This window comes from Juglans microcarpa x Juglans regia, chromosome 8D (genome assembly GCF_004785595.1).
Source record: "Juglans microcarpa x Juglans regia isolate MS1-56 chromosome 8D, Jm3101_v1.0, whole genome shotgun sequence".
In the NCBI taxonomy this organism is placed as follows: domain Eukaryota; kingdom Viridiplantae; phylum Streptophyta; class Magnoliopsida; order Fagales; family Juglandaceae; genus Juglans; species Juglans microcarpa x Juglans regia.
Window position 1 is genome coordinate 10,908,923 of NC_054608.1, and position 26,152 is coordinate 10,935,074.

A 26,152-nucleotide genomic window follows, 5' to 3' on the forward strand; every position below is an offset into this window, starting at 1 on the left:
AAAGCAATTATATATGTTCTTTAATACTCACTCAACCTTTAATTACAGCCTTTATGGCTAGCATCTTCACCTTGTTTCCCTTTGTCTTCTTTCTACTATGGAAACAAAGCGATAATTATTTCTAATGTTTGTTCCATTATTTGATAAAAATCTGAACTCGCTTGATTAATTTAGAACCCCTAAATTATTTCAATAGTAATTTTTTAATTAATTTTTACAGTATGGAAAATATATTCGGTGAAGTGGTAAATATGAAGTCCGCAGAAAAATTAATGATCCTGATGTGACAAATTTTAAATATTTAATCTGAAGATATATAGTTAAATAGAGAAAATATTGGTAAACTAATGGGACATTTATACGAACCAAGAAGTCCATATATGCCAGCGCGCGAGCGTACCACCTAGCTAGCTAGGCCTGCGTCTCATTATAACTCTTAATTTATACGATTTATTTCTCGTGTCGACTATATATTCAGCCACATACAATGATTTTTAAAGTTTAGACTTTACACTTAAAATCTGTTTGGAATTGCGGTAGTAATCTTAAAAAGTGTTTAAATAGTCTTAAAATTTTTTAATAAAAAAATTAAGTTGTTTTAGTATTATATATTAAAATATTTTAAATTTTAAATAAATTAAAATATACGTTTAATATTTTTTTTAAACCTAATTTTCTGAATAATGTGGGACCTAATTACATACACTTTCTTCCCTTCATGATAGCAAGATCAGTGTCTCAAAATATCCACTTCCATCTTTTGATGGTCGCTTCTATTTATTTTTGGCTTTTGGCTTCCAATTCCACCAGTATATATCCAGAATGAAAGCAAGCGTGCAACTCTCTCTGGGGGATGAGAATTGCTTCCAATTTATTGCAGGCTTTTGGCTGCTTCCATCTCTCTCTCTCGTTTTCTTTAGAATTGGTTTCAATTCAGAGATTAGATAAAATAATTTTAGACGAAAGATTAAGTTTAAAAAAATATATATTATTATTTTAAAATTAAAAAAATTGAATTAAAATTTAAAAAAATAAATTATTTATTATATTTTATATAAGAATTTAAAAAATTATAATAATAAGATATAATGAAATGAAACAATCTTCAAATTCAAACCAGACCAGCCTTAAAATTCAAACACTCTTCAAATCCCCACATGGGTATCTGTTGGAGCATTGCATCGTGAATAATTAAATGGCGTCTTAAAATTAACAACCAGAAATGTCTCTTCCGTGCAACTTGCTAGTCCAGCCTATCGTACTTTTGTCTGAGCTTGGCCCCATTAACTGGTAATGTCATGTTAATCACCATTCTTTGCCTTTTAGATAACGATTAATCGTGTAAGCCAAAATATCATAGAGATTTGACTTTCGATCCGTTTTGTCTGTGTTGTGACGTCATAGAGACAATTGGCTACCAAGCAAACGTTATCTGAAACCTTATCGGAATTTTGTTCTCTGGAAACGGTGTTTCATGTAGACCTTGGCCTGCACAAATGACTCAAAAAGAAGTATGCCCTTATCTCTATAAACTCCCATCGACAACCAAAACAACTATGCTCTTTGGATTCTTGTCTTTCACTGCTTTTATGGCCATCATACTTACCCTATTTCTCTTTTTCTTATTTCTATTTTGGATATGGAGGAGAACCCAAAACGCTGTCCCCCAAAAGATACTCCCACCAAAAGCAGGTGGTGCATGGCCTATAATCGGCCACCTCCACCTATTAGGAGGGACGCAACCAGCTCATATAACCCTAGGTGACATGGCCGACAAGAACGGACCAATATTCAGTATCAACTTGGGCATGCATAGAGCTATAGTAGTAAGCAGTTCAAAGATAGCTAAAGAGTGTTTCACTACCAACGATAAAGTCTTTGCCAACCGTCCAAAAGCTTTGGCGACTGAACTCATGGGTTACAACTATGCCATGTTCGGTCTCAGCCCATATGGTTCCTATTGGCGTCATGTTCGAAGAATAGCCACTCTTGGGGTCCTCTCAAATCACCGTATCGAGATGTTCAAAGACATCCGAGAGTCAGAGGTAAACACGGCCATAAAAGAGATCTACGAGTTGTCGGCCAAGAACAACAATGCATTGGTGGAGATGAGAAGATGGTTTGGCTATGTAACTCTAAACGTTGTGTTTATGATGGTTATAAAGAAGCGATTTGCTTGGACTGTAACCAAGGATGAGGATGAAGGAAATGATCAATGTCGAAATGTGATGAGAGAATTCGTTGTGTTGATTGGGACATTTGTACCGTCAGATGTACTTCCATATATAAGATGGTTGGACTTAGGTGGGTACGAGAAGGCAATGAAGAAAACTGCAAAAAAATTAGATCATGAGCTTGAAGGATGGCTAGAAGAACACAAGCAAAGAAGAATTTCTGGGGGGTAAAGGAGGGACATCAAGACTTTATGGATGTGATGCTATCTATTGTCGTTGACAGTGAGGAGATTTCTAGTTATGATGCTGATACAGTCACCAAGGCTACTTGTCTGGTATGCTTTTGATAACCCTATTTAAGCTGATGTAGGGTACTAAGATTGCTTCGTTTTATATTTATTGAAGTAGACTGATCACGAGTATCCTTCTTTTTACTTCTTCTTTAAATTATCCTGGAGTTTAACATACAATCAGGGAATTTTTTCACATATTCCAAAAGAATCCAGCTCTCTTGTTATGGTAACTACAAAGGGTAACCTCCCCAAATTTTCAGTGAATTTGTTGGTTCTTGTTTGCAAAAAGAAAATAGTAGATTTACGGGCCTGCTTGGGTAAGGGTTTTGGAAACATTCGTCTTGTTCCTAAAGTCTGCCCAAATATATGGTAGCGGTCCACCAAAGGGAAATGTTTTGTACAATTCTAGGATTTAAAACTCTCGCGCACTCCATTTCAAAGCAAAATGGATTAATCTAGCTATAGCTAGGTCCAACATGAAAAAACTCACTTTTTAATGGTGGCCATCACTACTTTTCAAAATAAATGTACGGTAATTGCATATCATTTCTTAGAATAAAATATGTGATGCAGTTTCCCTGAACATAAGCTATTATGAATGCGCAAACATGATATATATATATATAAATGAATTATAGCTATTTGAAAAGAAATAGGGATTGGGACGAATGTCTGAAATGTAAAATAAATGTTTTGGGGGGAATAGTTTCGTTGGGTTTTATTTTAGTTTAATATGTAAAATTATAAATAGCATATGCATACATGCTGGGACTTTTGCAGGGCCTCATCTTAGCCGGTACAGATACAACGACGGTGACAATGACATGGGCGCTCTGTCTACTTCTTAATAACCGAGAGGCTCTTAAGAAAGCCCAACAAGAATTAGACCTCCAAATTGGTAGAGATAGGTTAGTGATGGAATCAGATGTGAAAAACCTAGTCTATCTTCAAGCTGTCATCAAAGAAACAATGCGTTTATATCCCGCTGCGCCACTTTCTGTGCCGCACGAGTCTCTTGAGGATTGCACGTTGGCTGGTTACCACATCCCAATGGGCACCCGTCTTCTTGTTAATCTATCAAAGATTCATAGAGATCCCCAAGTGTGGTCAGATCCAACCGAATTTTGCCCTGAAAGGTTTCTAACAACCCACAAAGATGTTGACTTTAAGGGCCATCATTTTGAGCTCATACCATTTGGTAGCGGGAGGAGAGTTTGTCCAGGAATCTCATTTGCACTACAAGTTATGCAACTCACACTTGCTAACTTCTTGCATGCCTTTGAGATTATGACAGTACCAACAGATGAACCAGTAGACATGACTGAGAAATTCGGACTTACATCCCTGAAAGCCACCCCACTTGAAGTCCATCTCACTCCACGCCTTCCTTCCTCAGCATATGCATGATTATTTGAGTATATGTTAAATAGGTACAATATTGCCAAGGAGTTGGGTAATGATCTTCATCGACAAGGAGTATGCGTATATTAAATTATCTTTTTTTCTTTCATTCTTCTTTTTACTTTTATTTTGGCATGTTCGCTTGTATATTAAAGTAAGGGATACCATCTCTTTGCGCTAAACTATGTGTACCTATCATATAGGAAATCAGAGTAGTTAGGTATGCAAATTGGAATTATACCATCTCTTTCACGAGTAATAGTTGGAAAAGTATGACGTTTCTTATGCGTGTTAGATAACCTTAAGATTATCATTATTATAGAAACCTTAGAAGGTCTTTAGTTAAATTATAAATGCGCATGAGCTACAATTATCATAAAAGTTGAAATTATCAACAACTATATAAAACTAAACCACTATTTTACTTTTGAGAACATTGTAGATAATAACGTAAGTTGCATGTTATTTTCTCTAAGTGCACATTATTATTATTTTTTGTCATGTTTTTAATGGACTGGCATGATTTCATTGGCTATTTAAAAATGAGTTGTAAAATAGTTATAGGCACGTATATCATTACTCTTGATGAACTCGTGCCACTCTATTAAAAATAAATTTTAATATTACAAAACTACCTTCCATTTTTTATAGAATTATAAAATAGTTGTAAGACTATCATTTTCCAAGTTTAAGACTCTTTTTAGTGACATCATCATTATATTTGTTACATCGGGGGATGTAGAAACCAGATTCGTCATTACCCATGCACGTCTATAAGCTGACAAATGATCACCCGAAAGGTCCTACAATACATACATTGAACACTAGATAAAAGCCGAAACTGAACTCCTGAAATTTATCCTACGTCCCTGGGTACTGCATATGGGCTTTTATGCGACAAGCTGGGCTTTTAACATTTCAGCCGACATTTTGTTATCGGTACTGCAAATGGGCTTCAATGCGTCAAGCTGGGCTTCACCTCTAGCCGTGTATAATATACACATTTTAGCAAGAAACTATAAATTACGAATAAATTTTGACTTGATAACTTGCTTAAATGAATTAATATTTTTTAGATTATTTAATTAAATTCTAACATTTAGAGCAAGAGATAAAAATATAAAAACAAAAATATACGTTTACCTCCTTGCTGGGTCGTGCATATCTACGACTAGCCAAGCATAACATGATAAATTACTTTGTCGTCAAAATGAGTGTATTCAAAATAGGGCTATACTTATCTCCACAACAAGGTTGTACATATTTGCAGTTAGCCAAGCAGAACATAAATCACTTTGTCACCAAAATAGGTGCACTCAAAACAAATACAACAATTTCACACCTATGCCAATGTCAAAATAATGATGGTTGAAGTGGCTTACCAGTATCGATGACATGGCAAAATCGGAGGGTGGTCACATGAAGCATCCCATGGAGAGAAGGATATCGCAGAAGGTGAGGGAAAGAGAGAGAGAGAGAGTGTGTGTGTGTGCGCGCGCGCGGGTGTGTGTGTGTGTGTGGGGGGGGGGGGGGGGGGGGGGGGGGGGGGGGGGGGGTTAGGGAAGAAGAAGAGGTAAAACAAAACCCTTGGGTCAAAAGGGTGCACTGCAGCACCTTTTTTTTTTCCCCTACGAGTCGGTTGGGTTTCACATCCCTCCCATTTAAAAAATTTTGTCCTAAGAATTTGCAAGTATCAAGGTCCTTACATAGTCAGCGAGGGTTCATATATCCAAAACATACTCACTTATGATATGAGACACCAACACTCACAACAACACAATTTTTCTTTTATGACAGAGAAAACTATCACAAAAAATTACCAAAACGTCATTAAAAATATTTTTAGTGACAGTTGGAGGTGTTCCGTTTGGTGTAACGTTTGAACGTTCCCTTTTTTTGTGATGGTTGAGATCTGTCACAGAAAGTAACATTCGGACTTCCAATTAAACGTTCAAACAACAACCCGACCCATTGACGTTCAAATGACAAAAGTTGACATTCATTGATTCTAGTTCGAACGTATCATATTTACGTTCGAATGTTTATGTGTCTAAATGTTAATTGCAATAAACGTTCGAATTTCTGTTCAAACGTTAACGGACCAATGTTCAGACGTAACATGTTTAACGTTCAGATGTTATTTTGAATGTTAACGAAGAAGCGTTCCAATGCAAGTGGTACGATCGGAGGTTTGTTCGAATATTAATCGTTTAATCATTCGAACATTTTGTTCATTTGAGGGTGATTACGTTCGAACGTTGAGGCCTACGTTTGAAAGTTACTATATAATTTTGTGTATTCACATTCGAACCAAAGTTCGAATGTGAACCAATGTTCGAACGTTTTTAATTTACATTCGAACATACAGATTAGAAATACTAATTTCATAAAATTAAAAAAACATATAAATTGTATCATATTACACACCATCAATTAACAACTAACAATATCTTATAAAATTTCAAAATTAGATATTAAAATTAATTATATACCCTGATAAAATTGATAAAATTCATTATATCATGGGATGGCACGACACAACAGAACTTAAACATTATAAGCTTCCTTATTAAACTATGTAGTAGAAGCATGTTAACCGTGCGGTAAAGAGTTGTGCGAAGAGCAGGGAGGTGGAAGGCAGCTATGTCAGCAGCTGGGCAACTAAGTACAAAGAGATAGAGAGATGAGAGAGAGACCCACTGATGAGAGATAGAGAAACATGATGAGAGGGAGCAAAATGTGAGGGAACAATACGTGAGAGGCAGGGGTAGATTCGACATAGGCATATTGTGCTGATGATGAACGTGCAGCTGATCAGGGCTGATGAAAAGTGTTTGAACGACGATTTGTGGTTGGCTGGGTGGTTTCCCGTCGTGTAACGGGGCTGAAAAACTGAGGGAACAGGGAGATCTTCTTATCTGTTTTGGGGGGGTAAAAAATAGAGTGTGATGGCAGCTTGTGTCTTCCGTCGTGTATAGGAGATCTCGTTCAATGCAGTGGCTGGAGGCATGGATCCTCTAACGTTACAGTGACTTGTTGGTTTTCATGCCTGGAGTTGCAGTGGCTGGGTTGTAGCTACTTGAAGGTGGTGAGGCGGCTAGAGTGGTGAACTCTTTAGGAGTTTGGGTGGCTAAGATGCAAGGAGTTGGCTTTCTAACACAACAGCACCACGGTTGTGCCACCAGTCGTCTCAGGCTAGCCTCGCTAGCAATAGCGGAGTGGAGGTCTCAGTTTGATCTTCTTTGATGAGGAGGACAAACGGCAACTTAGTCTAGGGTTGAGGATGCTTAAAACTTGTATAATATTGAGGGCTAACAGTAGGTCTAAATAGGTGAATGGAAGACCAAAATAAAACCCTAGAGAAGAGAGAAAGTGGCATGCATGTAGAGGAATAAAAAGGACATGAAACCATGTAGAACGTGGAGTCTGAAATAAGGTAACATGGGCTTGGGTTTTTTCAGGGAATTATAGGCCTCGACTCAACTTTCAAAAAATAATTCAACTAGTCCAAAAATTTTCTCAACCCATAAAAAGATTTTTAACCTAATTATTTATCAACACCAAAGAAAAATCATAAACCACCAAAACAAAGAGTTGAAGCCCGTAGTCTATTCCAAAAAAATACTAGAACATCAATTGGGTTTTTCATACGCATAAGCCCAAAGATATTTAAAAAATCGCACTTGGCTGGGTCCGGGTGTTACACGCACTGTCGCCATTGATAGCACCACGACGTCGTCGTCGAACCTCTCCTCCCTCTCCCTCTCCTTTCTCTCCATCCATTGTTGCGCCCCAACCCTTACTCTACTCCCTCTCTATTTCTCTGTTTTCTCCCCCTCTTTATTGTTGTGCACCGTCGCAAGCCCAGCCACCGGCGTCGATTTCCTCTCAGCCGTGCGAGAAGCTCTCTCATGTCCACCCTTTGAGTTTCTCCCTCTTCCAGTCCTGATACCCCTTTGTCTCTCCTTCATCTCAGTTTCTCTCATCTCTATAAGTTATGGTCACAAGACTTATGAAAATATTGTCCTATATATCCATTGATTTTTGTTTATTTTGTAGCTTCTGATCATCTCTAGCTTTTCATCTTGGGTCGAAATATGCATTTTCGTTTTAGAGTCAGTAGTGATATTTTAATTGACCAGAGATCATATTATATAGTGCAGGCTGGTGAAGAAAAAGAGAGGTGATAGTACTGATCAACCTGTTTATAAAAAGTTTGTGTTGAATATGGAGCAAAAGAAAAAGAATGCAATATAAGTTGTGCCAATTAATTATAGAATGTTCATTTCTCCATCTCATGACTGGTGTTTTATTAAAGCTGATGTTCCTAATATTGATAGTGATTGGCATAAGGTGGCCAATTAATCACCTGTGCATCTTCTTTAGTGTACAAGTACTGAATTGTCAGGTTGTCTCAGTCTCTTATCATCACAGAAAAAAATAAATAAAAACTGGTTTTTATTACTCCAGCTTGTTTTTAATAATATCTATGGAGCACAACTTATCCTTTCGTTGTGCTAATTACAAAAATTAGGTTCCTTACACACCAAGTGATCAATAAGGCAATCATCCAAAATCTATTTTTTAATTAGCAGGCAAAGAATGGCTAATCATCTTTCTTAATCAGTCAATATTCCCTTTAAAAAAAAAAACATGTACAAGAGGTAAAGCAAAGAGTCTTAGTGTCTGGGCAATCCCATCCACATGTTACACATCCAATTCATTTTTCCTTTATGAATAACACTTTAATTAAGTACTCATTATGACCTTTTCAAACCAGATGCATGAAAAAAGAGCCTAGCTAGGTTTTCAGATATATATTATATTCCCTATCAAAAAAAGAAATATATATTATATTTTTTACTCACTTTTATCTGTTACAAATCCAAAAAGCTTATAACAAAGGGATATTGTAAGATTGTTGAGATGTCTCTCCATTGCTGAACCAATAACAGCTTTCTATTTAGTTATTTGTAATTTATTATCTATGTATTTGTTTCTTATTTTGCATGATTCAAAGTGAAAGAGGTGCATGTAGGTCTTGTCAACAAGACTAAGGAATCGTTGTACTGTTATATATATATATATATATATATATATATCTATCAACAGGTATTGTTTAATGTGATGGGAGGCATGACATGGAATTCTATGTATATATCTATCAATCGATTTAGGAACCTAGGAGTTAAATATGCTTTAGATGATCAATAGCTTTATAAGCTAAACTAGGGAAATGTTTTGGCTATAGTATAATGTAGCAGATGAGAATACTGTTGCAGTGTCAAAATGTACTACTTTTTAGTTGGCCATAAGCTAGATCGAGTTGGGTAGAACAACAGGCAGCATAAGCTAGGCTTTGATAATATAAGCTTCTAATGCAACAGTATTTGGGGATTTACACTTGGAATCATGTGAAAGGAGCTTCATTGGAAGTGTCTACTTGGCATTAGAGGCCAATCTCTCATGTTTGGTCATCTTTCACTTAACCAAACAAAACTATGTTTGATGGCCATTGAAGACCACTTTACTTTTAAACTACTAAGAGCCTTAATAATTGTTCAGTGTAGGTTGCGTCACAATAACATGCAGTTTTCAATGTCCTGTTCCAATAATATAGATCTGATCCTTGTAACTACCTTTAAAAGGCATGTAAACTATTTAAGTTTTAGATGTTTTGTCCTTTAGTACTTGATATGATGCAAGCTTGGATGTGTTGAGTTTGAGTGATGTATCTTGTAGCTTCTGATCTGTTTATCAACTGGCCGGAGTGCCTCTTCTATTCTGTTCCATTTGGTGCATTGGAGACCTACAGAAAATTTATTGAATCTCATCAGCTACAGTTTGAGGTAAATAATCTATGTATTCTGTTTTTGTGGAAATTCAAGTAATAAGCAAGAGTAGCAGCCTGCGCAATACACACAACAACCATGTGTAGCTTTTCTTTGAATATCTGCTGTTGTCCAGAATTTATGTTGTGAGTTTCGCCTTCCTTTTCTCACATCTTTCTTCTATATCTTGTGCAGTTGAGTGGATAATCATAAGGAATGAAAATATGATCTGTAAATAGGATTAAACCCACCTGTTATAGCTAAAAGTACATCAGGAAATTTGTGATGTTTTCTATTTGTGCTGCAGCCATTTTTCCTTCATTTTTAGCTTATATCTTCACTCTACAAGGCTGGAACTTTAGCTTAAATTTCATTTGTAAGAAGACTATGTTCAGTTTAGATTAAAACGCCATCATTTTCGCCTCTCTTAGCTCACGTCTAGCACCTAAAAGGATAGCAGCAACACACTTCCCAGTTCTGAAATTTTCTACAACAGATTCTGTTATGGTGTCTTCCAACCTCATCTGTCATTACATGTTCCCCTAGTACTTGTTTAGTTGGGTGTGTAACCAAGTGGAGGGAAGGTAGAAACATGCATAATTCGTGCAATCTACTGCTTGAAGAGGTGAGATGATTTTCTGCCTTGTTTTGTTCCAAGCTGTACAGTTTCTACAAAAAAGTTCTACTATAGTTTTAACTATAGTTCTTCCTCTATTTGAATCACTTTTTAATTATGTTTAGGCCTCCATTTTTATGTGTTAAACTAGTAGAGATCAGTATGTATTTTTTTACCTTCTACTCAAGCTAATAACTAAAGTAAACAACTAAGGATTTCATTCAAACTAGAAAGTTTTCTCTTAGATTTTTCTGGTTTATCAAGAACTATCCCTTGCCATTTTTATGCTATGTCTCTATCCATAAGTCATGCTTATTTCCAATTTTTCTTCAATGCTAGTTATTGCTTGTGTAGTTGGAATTATAGTTGAAGAAGGGAGATTTCGAAACAGGTTTACAACTAACTTATTGGTTGTACAAGCTAGTACAGAAAATTCAGCAACTTTAGCTCTAATTCTTCTTAAGTATTCAAAATTGCCAACTGAACTCTGTAAGGGATTATATATAAGGGGGTTGTATTGCTCCTTTCAGGCTAGTGTCGTACTTGGTGTTGGATCACCTGTGGGTTGCGAGCTTCAACAGCTTGCTAGTAAAGAGGCAAACTTTGAAACCAGTACTCTAGCAAATTTTGATTTAAAGGACTGCCATGTTTTTTTTTTAATCTCTTTAATCCAGAACTCTGTTACACCAGATTCTCTCATTGTTTTTGTTCGATGAACTGCCTTTATTCTTTGTTATGTATTGGATTGTGAGAAGTTCTTGTTATGCGTCTACCGGTAAAGTGAAATGACATTATTGTGTTGGATATGTAGGTACTCAACAATGTTAGCAAAAAGTTAGTTGTTATTTACCTGATAATCTCAAAATGATGACAATTTTTATTGACAATATATTTACACTATCTGACAGAATCTAAGTCAAGTACTGCAGATATGGATGAAGATTACGTTGCACAATTTGAAGACGACTCGGTAGGCTTCTATTGTCTCTTCACTATCACTGGTAGATCTGATTTAATTTTTTTGAGTTTTTTCATTCACTAAGGGGTACTTTTGATCGGTGCATGAAATTTCTAGTTTTACGGTTTAGTTCATATATTAATTATATCTTATAATTATATATACGTAAATTAATATAAGGATTTCTAATACAAAGTATAGTTTGGATATAATAGTTCATCATAATTAATTTTGTAGATTTATTTTTTTATTTTGTGAAATATCTTTTCCGACAAATAAAATTTATCGAAAATATTTTTTTTATATATTATACTTAATTCCGGATATCTTATATCGTTGGAACTACTGTTGATATTCTTTCTTAAATGTGCCAATGCTAGAGCCAATTACATACACTTTCTTCCCTTCATGACAGCAAGATCAGTGTCTAAAAATATCCACTTCCATCTTTTGATGGTCGCTTCTATTTATTGCAGGCTTTTGGCTTCCAATCCCACCAGTATATATCCAGAATCAAAGCAAGCATGCAACTCTTCCTCGGATCGGAATTGCTTCCTATTTATTGCAGGCTTTTGGCTGCTTCCATCTCCCTCTCATTTTGTTGGTTTGGATTAGATTAAATAAAATGATTTTAAATCAAAATAGAGTTGAAAAAAATATTATTTTTTAATATTATTATTATTTTAAAAATTAAAAAAATTTAATAAAAATAAAAAAAAATTAATTATTTATTATATTTTATATAAAAAATTATAATAATAAAATAAGATAAAAAAAAATAATTTTTAAATTCAAACTAGACCTTAAGCTTAGTACTATAACCATTATAACTCTTCTGAATTAAGAACAATCGAAATATATTGCATTGAAGAAAGGGATCTGCAAGTGGGCTATGATGATTTCTCGGTTCTCCCCCCGTAAAGCAATCCCCACACGGGTATCTGTTGGAGCATTGGATCGTGAATAGCCAATTTATGGGGTCTTAAAATTCACAACCAGAAATGTCACTTCCGTGCAACTTGCTAGACCGGCCTACCGTACTATTATCAGAGTTGGCCCCATTAGCTAGTAACGTCATGTCAATCACCATTCTTTGCTTTTTTTGAACAACGGTTAATCGTGTAAACCAAAATAGCCAAACATCATAGAAAATTGAGTATTGTTATTCATAAATCCATTCATCACACATAATAATTTTTTTTATTTTTTTAAAATATTTTTGATTTTATTATTTTTAAAATAATTGAATTATTTTATTTATAATTTATATATCACATATTTGATAAGAAAATAAAATTAAAAAAATTATAAAAATAATAATATGTAATGTATGAGATTTAAGAATAAAGTTTTCTAGAAAATTGGCTACCAAGCAAACATTATCTGGAACCTTATCGGAATTTTCCTTTTTGGAAACGGTGTTTGTCAACCTTGGCCTACACATGACTCAAAAGGAAGCATGCCCTTATCTCTATAAACCCCCACCGACAACCAAAATAACCACGCTTTTCGGAGTCTTGTCTTTCACTGCTTTTATGGCCATCATACTTGCCCTATTTCTCTTTTTCTTTTTTCTATTTTGGTTATGAAGGAGAACCCAAAAAACTGTCCCCCAAAAGATACTCCCACCAAAAGCAGGTGGTGCATGGCCTATAATCGGCCACGTCCACCTATTAGGAGGGGCGCAACCAACCCATGTAACCCTAGGTGACATGGCTGACAAGAACGGACCAATCTTCAGTATCAACTTGGGCATGCATAGAGCTATAGTAGTAAGCAGTTCAAAGATAACTAAAGAGTGTTTCACTACCAACGATAAAGTCTTTGCCAACCGTCCAAAAGCTTTGGCGACAGAACTCATGGGTTACAACTATGCCATGTTCGGTTTCAGCCCATATGGTTCCTATTGGCGTCATGTTCAAAGAATAACCACTCTTGAGGTCCTCTCAAATCACCGTATCGAGATGTTCAAACACATCCGAGAGTCAGAGGTAAACACGGCCATAAAAGAGATCTACGAATTGTCCGCCAAGAACAACAACGCATTAGTGGAGATGAGAAGATGGTTCGGCTATGTAACCCTAAACATTGTGTTTATGATGGTTATAAAGAAACGATTTGCTTGGGCTGTAACCAAGGATGAGAATAAAGGAAATGATCAATGTCGAAATGCGATGAGAGATTTCTTTGTGCTGAGTGGGACATTTGTAGCATCAGATGTACTTCCATATCTAAGATGGTTGGACTTGGGTGGCTACGAGAAGGAAATGAAGAAAATAGCAAACAAATTAGATCATGAGCTCGAAGGATGGCTAGAAGAACACAAGCAAAGAAGAATTTATGGGGAGGTAAAGAAGGGACATCAAGACTTTATGGATGTGATGTTGTCTATTGTCGTTGACAGTGAGGAGATTTCTAGTTATGATGCTGATACAATCACCAAGGCTACTTGTCTGGTATGCTTTTGATAACCCTATTTAAGCTGATGTAGGGTACTAAGATTGCTTTGCTTTATATTTTTTGAAGTAGACTGATCACGAGTATCGCTTTTTTTTTTTTCTTCTTCTTTTAATTATCCACTGGAGTTTAACATACAATCAGGGAATTTTTCACATCTTCAAACAGAATCTAGCTCTCTTGTTATGGTAACTACAGAGGGTATCCTCCCCAAATTATCAATGAATTTAGAAAACAAAAAATAAAAAACAAAACAAACCGCAGAAGTGAGAGGTCGAAATTGCAAGTATTTATCATAGGCATTAATGCACTTTTTTTTTTTTTTTATCTTTTGAGGGGAATAGTTTCGTTTAGTTCTTTTTAAGTTTAATATGGTCAAATTATAAATAACATATACATACATGCTGGGACTTTTGCAGACCCTCATCTTAGCTGGTACAGATACAACGACGGTGACAATGACATGGGCGCTCTGTCTACTTCTTAATAACCGAGAGGCTCTTAAGAAAGCCCAACAAGAATTAGACCTCCAGATTGGTAGAGATAGGCTAGTGATGGAATCAGATGTGAAAAACCTAGTCTATCTTCAAGCTGTAATCAAAGAAACAATGCGTTTATATCCCGCTGGGCCACTTTCTGTGCCGCACGAGTCCCTTGAGGATTGCACTTTGGCTGGTTACCACATCCCAGCGGGCACCCGTCTTCTTGTTAATCTATCAAAAATTCATAGAGATCCCCAAGTGTGGTCAGATCCAACCGAATTTCGCCCAGAAAGGTTTCTTACAACCCACAGAGATGTTGACTTTAAGGGCCAGCATTTTGAGTTTATACCATTTGGTAGCGGGAGGAGAGTTTGTCCAGGAATCTCGTTTGCACTACAAGTTATGCAACTCACACTTGCTAACTTCTTGCATGCCTTTGAGATTACGACAGTACCAGCAGATGAACCAGTAGACATGACTGAGAAATTCGGACTTACATCCCTGAAAGCCACCCCACTTGAAGTCCATCTCACTCCACGCCTTCCTTCTTCAGCATATGCATGATCATTTGAGTATATGTTAAATCGGTATAATATTGCCAAGGAGTTTCGTAATGATCTTCATGCACAAGGATTATGCGCATATTAAATTATTATTATTAGTTTTTTTTTTGTTCTTGTTTTTATTTTTATTTCGGCGTGTTCGCTCGTAAAAGTACGTACCTATCTTATGGATCATCTACCACAATTTCATAATTAAAGTTTAGTAATTTCTTTTTTGAAAAATTTATGGTATGTCCTTTGAATTAGATTTCTTTCCAAACAGATCCTGAAGTTGAAAATGGTTTCATAAAGATCTTTAGGGTTAAGGTCTCTATATATAGGAAATCAGAATTATAAAAGTAAGGGATAGTAGCTCTTTGCACTAAACTACGTGTACTTATCATATAGGAAACCAGAGCAGCTCGGTATGCAAATTAGATTTGTACTCCTAGAATCTTAAGACAAAACTGCTTATTTCTAGTGACTTATTTTTTATGAAAATGAATATTTCTTGTTTATCTGAGTCGATTCTAAATCATCACAAATAGTAATTTTTGTCACAATAAATGTTTTTTTTTTTTTAAATAGTGTGATATATATTTAGAAATATAAAGTGGCCCTCGCAATATTTAGAGAACAATTAATGCTATCAAAAAATTTAATTTGGATGATTATAAATATTGTAAAGTCTATTTTATGTATCTATCTTTCTTATCCTAAGCGTTCAAAATTTGACGAAATTTGACAATATTTATAATTATTGTTCTTGCTAATTTTATTAGCAGTTGCCAATTTAGACTGACTTGCAACCACTGTTGTCTTATCACAAATGATATATGGAATAAGTTCACCTATATATCTTACAACTATTTTTCAAGTCATTTTCAAATAACTAATTGCGAGAATAATAACCTTACAAAAATCTTACAACTATTTATAACTCTACTAAAGGGTAGTTTTATAATATTAAATTTTATTTTTAATAAATTTGTGATACCCTATATGATATGGATAAGGATAAATTATAACGTTCTAATAGAAGGCTCAAACTACATGACCTATATTTCAAAATAACAAGTCAATGATACATTAGGAATCCTATTAGAACTTTATAAAGATCAAGAACTTCTCATTCTTAAGTAATGTGAGATCTCATACACCATCTATTACTCTTGATGAACTCGTGCCACTCTATTAAAAATAAATTTTAATATTACAAAATTACTCTCTATTTTATATAGAATTATAAACTAGTTGTAAGACTATTATTTCCGAAGTTCAAGACTCCTTTAGTGACATCATCATTATATCTGTTACGTCGGGGGACGTAGAAACCAGATTCGCCTTTACCCACGCACGTCTACAAGCGGACAAATGATCCCAGCCGAAAGGTCCTACAAGGCTACAGTACATACATTGGACATTAGAATCTTAGATAAAAGCCGAAACAGAACTCCCGAAATTTTAACTACGTCCCTGGGTACTGCATATGGGCTTTTATGCCACAAGTTGGGCTTTTAACATTTCAGCCTACATTTTGTTTTTGGTACTGCAAATGGGCTTCAATGTGACAAGCTGAGCTTCACCTCTAGCCGTGTATAATATTCACATTTTAGCAAACAACTATAAATTAGGAATAAATTTTGACTTGATAACTTCCTTAACTGAATTCATATTTTCTATATTTTTAAATTAAATTCTAAAATTTAGAGCGAGAGAAAGATAAAGATATAAAATGAACATGAATAAATTAAATGTTCAATAAATACTGTAGGACTCATCTTGTGTCTTTATGATTCTCCTATTTTGCTAAATCCTAGAATTTGGATAGAAAATCATATGCAATCCAAATCCAATTTATACTCCGACATTTACATGATTTACATGGAATTTGAACGTGGAGAAAAGATCAACACACAACAGAGATGGGGAAGAAATCTTAGCGGATGGTGGGAAAGTTTTCAGGCAATTAAAAACATGATGGAAAATAGACAACAAAAAGTCATTGGATAGAGTGAAAATAATCTACAAGGAATTAGATACTTTAAAGTTTCTATTCTTTAATTGAGAAAACGAGATCGATTTTCAATTGACATAAATACCCGTGTATAATTTTTTTAAATACACATTATTTTATTTATGCTTAAAATTTGGTTTCTTTTTATTAAAGAGTTAGGGCCCCATGTCCATGAGGGACCCCTCCGTAATTTTATTAATACCCACATTTGTGGAGGAAGAAAATTATGGTACAATCATGGATTCCGAGGAAATACTACCAAGACACAACTCTCAGAGACAAAATAAAGCCCAAACAAAGACCAAAAATGATAAAAACGAGATACAGACGACACTTCGGTACAACACTTGCAAAAAAAGTTAGTACGCACAAAAATACTAACAACATAAACCAAACCAAAACAAAAACAAAGGCGTGCTAACGCCAGACATTTCTACATGCGCCTATTCATCTAATTATGGGGAGACCCCATTTATCAACTCTCAGTAAGCCCCATAGCTGAATTGGCATCTCTGTCATATGGGACCATTCCGAATCACCTTGCTCCCCTCCTTGCTAACCAACCACCAGGCGCATTCCCTTCCCTATATATATGAGATACTATGAAGTTTAACTTAGGAAGCAAAGTTTGAAGTTCCTCCCAGTAGTCCTCTAAATACCAAATGCCACATCGTTCACGTTGCAACCAAGAAAGGAGCACCTTGGAATCAATCTCTATATCTACCGCACGGATATTCCTTTGTTACAATATTTAACACCTTCCGACAAAGCCATTAGCTCAGCAAGTGAACTAGAGCCATAACCTATATTGATAGAGAAAGCAAAAATCAGAGCACCAGGCATATCCCGAACCACCCCTCCTACTCCCGAAGGCCCTGGGTTTCCCAGACTACTTTCATCTGTATTTAGTTTCACTCGATCACAAGTAGGCTTTGTCCAAGAAACAAGTTGAATTTGATTGGTTTGAGTTGGAATTGGAGGAATCTTTAGATTGTGTAAAGTGTATCTATCGATTTGAGAAATCCTCTGCACCCAGAAACACCATGACAAATTACACCAATCCAGTGTATGATAGAATGCCACATAGCATGTTCCGAAACCAATATACCTTCCATATGTGCTAGCTGCTAGGCACCTACACTCCCAACGTTTCCATATTATGATTGAAGGCAGCAATCCTAGAATAATCCCCATCTAAGATGAGTTGGACACACGTCAAAACCAGCTAAGAGTTGTTTCACCCCATGATCTACCAATTGGCAAACCTAGTAATGAACCAAATTTTTTCCATACCACAACAACAACCTCCCTAGCGAATAATACATGATTTTGTTATTCATATTGACCTTGTCGGCAGCAATCACATTTCGAAGTTAAAGGAATCCCAACTCTTCTAACTCTGTCATCCACATCCAAAGCTCCATGGAAGGCCTTCCACTTTAATACAGAGACTTTTTTTGGAAGTAATTTGTTCCAAACCCATTTATGTCCCTCCAAAAGTGCACCATGAAATCGAATACACTCCCAAGCTGATTTAGTCATAAACGCACCACTCTCAGATTTAGTCCATATTAAAACATATGTTCCTTCCTTACATTTGCTAAGCACATTTATGATATATCCGCAGTTTCTATTCCCACCACCCTATCTATTAAATCCATATTCCAACCATTATTGATAGGACAATCCTTCACTTTTAATAGCGGTTGCTCTCCACCAAAAAGTTACCAGCAAGGATCCCCTGATCCAACCACTTATCATACCAAAAGAACACCTACCCCTCATTTATTTTCCATTTAGAGTTATTCAAAAAAAAGAGGAATACAATTTGCTATCATTTGCCAAAATCGAGACCCCTTTTGATGGCCTAACAATATCAAAGGCCTATTCCCACTTTGTAGCCAAAATTTTCAAAAGGCAGCAGATAGAGCTTCGACCACCATTAGTGAAAATAACGATATCATCTGCATACATGAGGTGAGATAGCAAACGAGTGCCATGAGTTTGTGAAAAGTGGCCAAATTTCTACTTAACTACATTTTGCTTAATCAGTAGAGTTAAAAGTTCCTGCAAAATAATAAACAAATAAGGAGACAAAAGGTCCTCTTGTCTCAAGCCGTGCCTACTTTTGAAAAAGCCTTTAGTAGTGTCATTCAATATGATAGAAAACCAGGGAGTAGAAATACATTCACTAAACAATGCATAGACTTGTGACGAAAAACCAAATGAGCGAAGAACTTCCAATAGGAAAGCCCAATTAACACGATCATATACCTTCGCCATATCCAATTTAAGCATCACATTCCCCCCATGGGCCTTCTTATGAATAGACTGAACCATTTCCTAAGTAAGACTTATGTTCTCAGAAATAGTTCTACCACGGATAAATGCGCCTTGTTCCGGAGATATCATTTTAGAAAGGAGAGGAGTGAACCGATTCACTATCACCTTCATACAAATTTTGTAAAACACCGTACAACGACTAATTGGTCTAAATTTATCAAATCCTGCAGGATTATCAATTTTCGGGATTAAAACCAAGTAAGAAGATGAGTAAAATTTGGACAACTTACCTCCTTGAAAAAATTCCGATATAGCGTCCATAACATTAGCTTGAAAAATATCCCAACATTTCTTATAGAATCCTGAGCTGAAACCATACGGACCTAGTGGACTATTAGAAGGAATAGAAACCAGTGCTTGGTGAACTTCTTCAGCGGAAGGAATAATACAAATAGCATCACTATCAGCTATTGACATATTTAGCGAAATAAGATTTGATAAATTCGACAACCTACTAGGAGCCTCTTCTTGCAAAAATTCTGAAAAATACTGAACAACAGCTATATGAATTTCCTCCGGAGAATTCAAATTTGTTCCATCTTGAAGACTCATATTCACCACTCATTTCTTCCGTTTATATGATAAATAGGCCTGGAAAAATTTAGAGTTTTGATTTCCTTCAAGACGCCATTTAATTTTCAACATTTGAGCCAATCTAATCTCTTCCCTATGCCTCCATTCATCCAACTCCAGCTATTTCTGCAGCCTCTCATATTCAATCCCAGGGTCCCATTCAGTTATCAAGACTGACCCCAAATCATCAACTTGTTTTTCCAGCTCCCATATGTGCAATTCGGTTCTACCATAAATTTGCTTATTCCAATTTCACATTGCCCTCCGAAGCTTTTTAAGTTTAAGGGCCAACTTCATAAGCCCTATAACCCCCACATCCTCCTGCCAAGCTGAAGCCACAAAAGAGTGAAAAATTGTATGCTCTATCCACATTTCCTGGAAACAGAAAAGAGCAGGACCATAAGAAAAAAGATCAGCATAAAATTCCACAAACATCGGAGAGTGGTCAGATGTTGATCTCGTTAAATAATTGTTAGTAGCATTTGGCACTTTGGTTAGACAATTATCATTCAAGAAAACTCAATCCAATTTTGCCCAACTCCTTAATAAACCACTCTGTCCATTACACCAAGAGAATCTTCTCCCACAACCTTCATTTCAATAAGACCACACTATTGAATTCAAGATTTAAATTCTTCCATTGCTGCTCCTGGGCAAGGCCTCCCACCCCTCCATTCAAAATCCTCACTTATAATATTAAAATCACCTGCAATAATACATGGCTCGTTGCCTAGAACATGACTATTTAATTGTGCCCATAAATCTCTTCTATCAATAATAGTGCATTTGGCATAGACAAATCCACAAAGTAATATGCTAATCCCATCACCAACACGCAGTAAAATGAATTGCTCACTTCGTAAAATCAATTGAACTGAAATATTATCCTGCCACAACACCCAAATTTTCCCAGCCTCCCCTTCACTCGAAATAAAATGATCCATATGTAAATTGTTCATCATATCCTGAGCTTTATCAGACAACGCAAAATGTTCAATCAAAGCAATAATTTGAGGTTTCATCTTACCAACCAATTTCTTTAATCTCCCTTTCGAGGTACGTAGACCTCGGATATTCCATGTCAAAATTGGCTCAATCATAAAGAAAGTTTATTGGTTCTGGGTAAAACCCAAGACGATCTCCGAACCTTATCAAAAATTTTCCAAGTACCTTTTTCTTTTTTTTTGGTTCCTCCTCTTCATTCTCCGTGGCATAATCTTTACGAGTACCAAAAATCTCAGCATCAAGTTCCGGATCAGGTTTAGAAATAGAGTCTTCCAATGTGAAGAAAGCATCACCAGGCACTACTATGGCATCATCAGGTGCCAACCTAACCTCTCCCGCCTCCTCCTGGGCATTTACAACCCTTTCAACCGAACACTCACCCTCTTTTGATACAAACTCATCTGCGGTTTATCAGCCACATTATTATCCTCCACTCCGCAATTATCCTGCGCACCACCTTTACACTCATTCACCAACTAATTTGTGGCCACATCCACAACCTGGAGTTGCAAAATGTTACTAGATTACCAATATCATATTCCGAAATAACCATAGCACCCTTGCCTTTACCAACGTCATCCAACTCCTTTGCATCTTGGACTTTTTTTGCAGTTCCAGTCTCTACTCCCTTCTTCCTCACCCAAACTTTTTCGCCATTATGTAGGATCTTCATTTTACAGGTATGCACATTATGACCTTGAATTTTACACCAAGAACAGAATGCTGGTAATGTCTCATAGATCACTTTCGGTTTGCGACCATCACCTAGCAGCCTTATCCGAAAATACGGGATTGGCTCCTTCGAAGCGTCCATCTCCAGACATAGACGTGCACCATCTGTACAAGTTGCATAGACCGTTGGATTATCTCTACAAATATAACGGCCTATCGATGTAGTGAATATTTTTAAGAACAATTGTTGATAGAAATTGGGCAGGAGCGCGATCCAAACAGGAACAAAGATGGTACTTCATCTTCATTAAAATCAGGTTTCCAATGAAATACTCTGTATTGTATTCCATTCACTTCACAGACTTCACGTGAAAGTGCTTTCTAGAAATCTGCTTCATTTGAAATACGTACAAACACATTTCTTGGACGCCTCATAGTTGAAGCCACTAGTAAACAAAATAATCCCCAACGTTATGATGTAAAGCCTGATGGCATCCAAAGAAGGCCTCTGCCATAAGAATTTTAGAACAATGGAGAAACGGAAAGGCTCAGAGGATTGGACTACCTCCTCCTTAGAGAATTGAAAACATAGTTCTCCATCTACATATTTTAGTCCCTAATAAGCCACATAGATCTCTGGAATTGGTTGAGGTACCACAGAGACTAGATCAACGTAAAGACGTCGACCTACCTCTACATCAGCAGCCATGCTGCCCCACAAACTCGAATGTCACAATCACAAGACCCAGGCAGTGTCTTTCTTGCGCTCCAAGAACCCTTCTTTCTCTTTTACCCACACAACATTTAGTTAAGAACTTCTTTTTCCAGTTATACCTTTACTTCCTGCTAATATAAGTAATAAAAATAAAGATACTCCTTAAAATTAGGTTTATTTTACAAGAGGCTACAAATATGATTATGGGATATTTCACCCTCTTGCAGATACAAGGTCGAGCCCATTAATTATATGTCGTAGGGGACAAATGTTTTATTCAACATTTAGCCGGCTGTTTCATGAAGTTGTTTGATTTTTTTTTTTATTGGATGTTTTTTATTGGACACTCTTTATCTTAATTAACTTTTCTGCTACTATTTAATCAAGAAGTTTTATGTTATTTTTTTTTCTTTACTTGTTGAGATGAAAAAAAAAAAACAAAAGAAATATTTCAAGAAACCTTATGTAGCTCACATAAAAAGAGGCCATGTTTACCCTCTCGTAGGGTCGTGCATATTTACGACTAGCAAAGCATAACATAAATCACTTTGTCATCAAAGTGAGTGCATACAAAATAGTGTCATGTTTACCCCCACAACAAGGTTGTACATATTTGCAGTAAGCCAAGTAGAATGTAAATCACTTTGTCACCAAAGTGGGTGTACTCAAAATAGATACAACAATTTCACACTTGTGGCAAGGTCAAAATAGTGACAGTCGAAGTGGCTTATCAGTATCGACGATAGGGGCAAGAACGGAAGGTGGTCACATGAAGCATCCCACGGAGAGAAGGATATCACAGAAGGGGGGAGAGAGAGAGAGAGAGAGAGAGAGAGAGAGAGAGAGAGAGAGTGTGTGTGTGTGTGTGTGTGTTTGTATGTCTCGGGCTAGGGAAGAAGAAGGGGAAAAACAAAACCCTTGGGTCAAAAGGGTGCAGTACTGCACCACATTTTTTTCCCTACGGGTAGGTTGGGTTTCACATCCCTCCCCTTTATAAAAATTATGTCCTCAAAACGTAATCAATTATGATATGAGACAATAGCACTTACTGATTAAGTGGAAATAATATGAAAATTGAGCATGAAAATTAGGGGTTTTGGTATGAAAATGAATTACATATGCTTAATTACACAATAGGTTTTCAACAAAGGCACCACAAGGGCAAAATGAGAAATACATGTGAAATAGTACTATCTGCCACTTACCTCACACATTCATTCAACACTTAGAGGAAAAAAGAGAAGAATGGGAATTCTTTCACAAACCCTTAACACTTGTTGTTTTGCATCTCAAATTTTGTACCTTAGAGAACAGCATAGAATTGGAGAGAGCAACGACCTAGAGAGAGAGATTAGGAGGAGAACTGGAGAGGATGAGGAAGGAGAGCATAAAAGGGAGAAAATGGTGTGCAAGAAGAGGACGTTGGGATTTTTGGCAAAGTCTAAAAATCACTTTGAAAATTCTACTTCCAATTTTAGGGTTTTTGTTTTTCCTTTTTTTTGGATTATGGACTAGTCCTTTAACCTAATTCATAGTTTGTTTTCGTACTTGATGAGTGAGTACTTTACTAACCTAGGTCAAGGGAAACCTTTGAGCAGTAGGGTTTCAATTGGGGTTTTGATTTCCTTTTGGTTTTAATTTGTATTCTCCATAAGTTTTTGTCATTCTTATAGACACCGAGATTAGGGTTTTTCTGTTTCCTTTTTGGTTCATCGTTGATTGAAGGCATGATGAATGTTTAAGGAATGCAGACCCTAATTCTGAGTTGCATGTTGATTGTTGGTCTGATGTGAAATTTTTTGAAATTATTCAGAAAATGTTTTGTTAATGCTTAAATCATATACATCATCCACATGCTTTAATCTTGACTGAGAATGCATTTGATAGTAATTGTGGAATGCAAAACTCCCCTGAAATCCCTTTATGAGAAGGAGACCCATAGCCTAGGTGTTTGTCTAAAAGCTTTTTAAAACTTCAATTTTAAGTATTGCATTTGTGTTTTTTTATCAACGCAGAGAGTTTAGTTTCTTTGGTTATTTTATATATTTCAGTGTCACCCAAATCCATCTTATTCTCATTTAGGATTTTCAGAAAAGAAACAAGAATTATTTTCAAACATTTGAATTTTCTGGTGTGAACAATCTGGTTTACAAACTTGCCCAATGACCATAAGGAATTTGCCCAACAAATATTTCACTTCCTTAATCCCTTCTATTCCATAAATAACTGCATAGCACTTAATATATCTTAATCCCTGTGAAATCGACCTTGGGACTCTCATTATACACAAGCTAGACACCTTCTGTACTAGGGAGGTAAATTGCAGAGCTATTAGAACAATGTAGAGACAATGGGTGATCTCTAACCCTAACTTTCTCTGTTTTTCCTTTGTTTATTGTGAATAACATTCTCTGTCAAAGCTTACTACATTGTGTCTTTTTTCACTACTACTATTACTATACACCAAAACTTGGTGTTGGATGTGTATTGTGGTTGAGCATTTGCATGTCTGTTTGGAGTAAAGACCAATCCTCCTGATTGGTCAGATCAGATTCTGTGACACTATGATTGTGAGTCACTTTCATTTGAATCATGTTTTGAGAGTCATGGTTGAAGAAGAACAAGATGGGAGGAGAGTGGGGAATCATAGCAGGACTCTCAAAGATTATTTACAACTTGCTAGGACTAGCTCACCCCCATGCATTATACAACCCCTTAATGCAAACAACTTCAATTTTAAGTTGGCATGATCCCTCTTATACCTCATTTCCATGGAATGGAGTCTGAAAACCCATATTTGCATGCTAAAGAATTTGAGGAGGTTTCCTCTACATTCATGGACAGAACTTGTACAAAAGAGGCGATAAGACTTAAACTATTCCCATTTTCCCTAAAAGAAAAGTCTAAAGCCTAGTTGAATTCATTAAGACCTAGGTCATTGGGACATGGCAAGAAATGCAAACAAAGTTCCTAAAAAAATTCTTTCCTATGCATAGAACTAATGCATTAAAAAGACAAATCGTGAATTTTGTCCAAAAAGACATTGTGACTTTTTATCAATGTTGGAAGAGATTTAAGTACTTGCTTAATGCCTGCCCTCATCATGAGTATGAAAACTGGAGAAAATCAAATTTTTTTTTTTTAATGAGGGTTTGAAACCCAAGATGAGACAATTTGTTGAAACAATGTGTAATGGGGAGTTCTTTAATAAAGAACCCGAGGAGGCATTTAAGTACTTTGACTATTTGTCTCTAAATGCTCAGTCGTGGGACACTTCAGATATGTATGATAGTATTGAGCCTATAAAAAGTATCACGGGAGGAGGTAAATACAACTTAAAAAAGGTGGATGATTTGCATGTTAGGTTATCTTTGATTTCCAAAAAGTTAGAAACCATGTTAATAAATCCAAAGAAGTTTAAATTGTTCAGAAAATCCAAGAAAAATCCAATATCTGTGAAGAAATAGAGCATGTCACTAGTGATTGCCCTACAATCCCAACTATTAAGGAAGTTCTTCTAGATCAATCTAATTATGTTAACTTGATTTCAAAACCTTTTGTAGGGCCCTTCTCGAATGCATTCAATCCCACTTGGAGGAGCCATCCTAATTTCTGTTGGAGGAATGAACAAATAGCCCAGTCCTCATCTCATCCACCTGGGCCTAACCAATATGTAACAAATGTGCACCCAGCTGTACAAGGATCACTCCAATACCTAGCACCTATAGCTATGAACCAAAGAAGAAACCTGTATGAGACTGTTCACCAGCTAGCATCCAATCTTTAGCAGTTCATGCAAGGGCAAGAAGTAATAAATAACCAAAATTCTCAAGCACTCAATGACCTCAGAGAATCCTTGTCAAGAATATGCATAGGAGTACCGCTTACCTGACGTTTGCAGTATACCACCTAAGCTTTGACCACAAATAGTAGCGGTGTCACAACCTAAAAGAAAAATATCAAAAACATATTAATGTCTCCTACTAGAACAAAACCTACCTGACGAAAAATATTCTATCAACCGAACTATAGCTTAATAGGAGCCAAAACCCATGAGCCAAGAAATTGACCAT

General features: G+C 36.1%; 2 protein-coding genes and 1 long non-coding RNA gene across 3 annotated transcripts in view; all 3 read left to right on the top strand.

Moving 5' to 3' along the window:
• Positions 1-4,050, top strand: part of LOC121242772 (cytochrome P450 CYP82D47-like) — a 29,212-nt gene extending 25,162 nt beyond the window's left edge. The window contains exon 2 of the mRNA XM_041140723.1: positions 3,248-4,050. Coding sequence (XP_040996657.1) covers positions 3,248-3,874 — 627 coding nt within the window. The 3' untranslated portion in view covers positions 3,875-4,050. The remainder of the gene's footprint in view (positions 1-3,247) is intronic.
• A 4,973-nt stretch (positions 4,051-9,023) lies between these two features.
• LOC121242777 lies at positions 9,024-10,934 on the top strand. Its single transcript, XR_005935965.1, has 3 exons — positions 9,024-9,845; positions 10,257-10,324; positions 10,846-10,934. It is a non-coding gene; the product is annotated as an uncharacterized LOC121242777 (long non-coding RNA).
• Positions 10,935-12,780: 1,846 nt separating this feature from the next.
• On the top strand, positions 12,781-14,991 carry LOC121242773 (cytochrome P450 CYP82D47-like). Its single transcript, XM_041140725.1, has 2 exons — positions 12,781-13,729; positions 14,150-14,991. The coding sequence occupies exons 1-2, from the start codon at positions 12,986-12,988 to the stop codon at positions 14,774-14,776; spliced, it is 1,371 nt and encodes a 456-aa protein (XP_040996659.1). The 5' UTR covers positions 12,781-12,985; the 3' UTR covers positions 14,777-14,991.
• Positions 14,992-26,152: the final 11,161 nt, after the last annotated feature.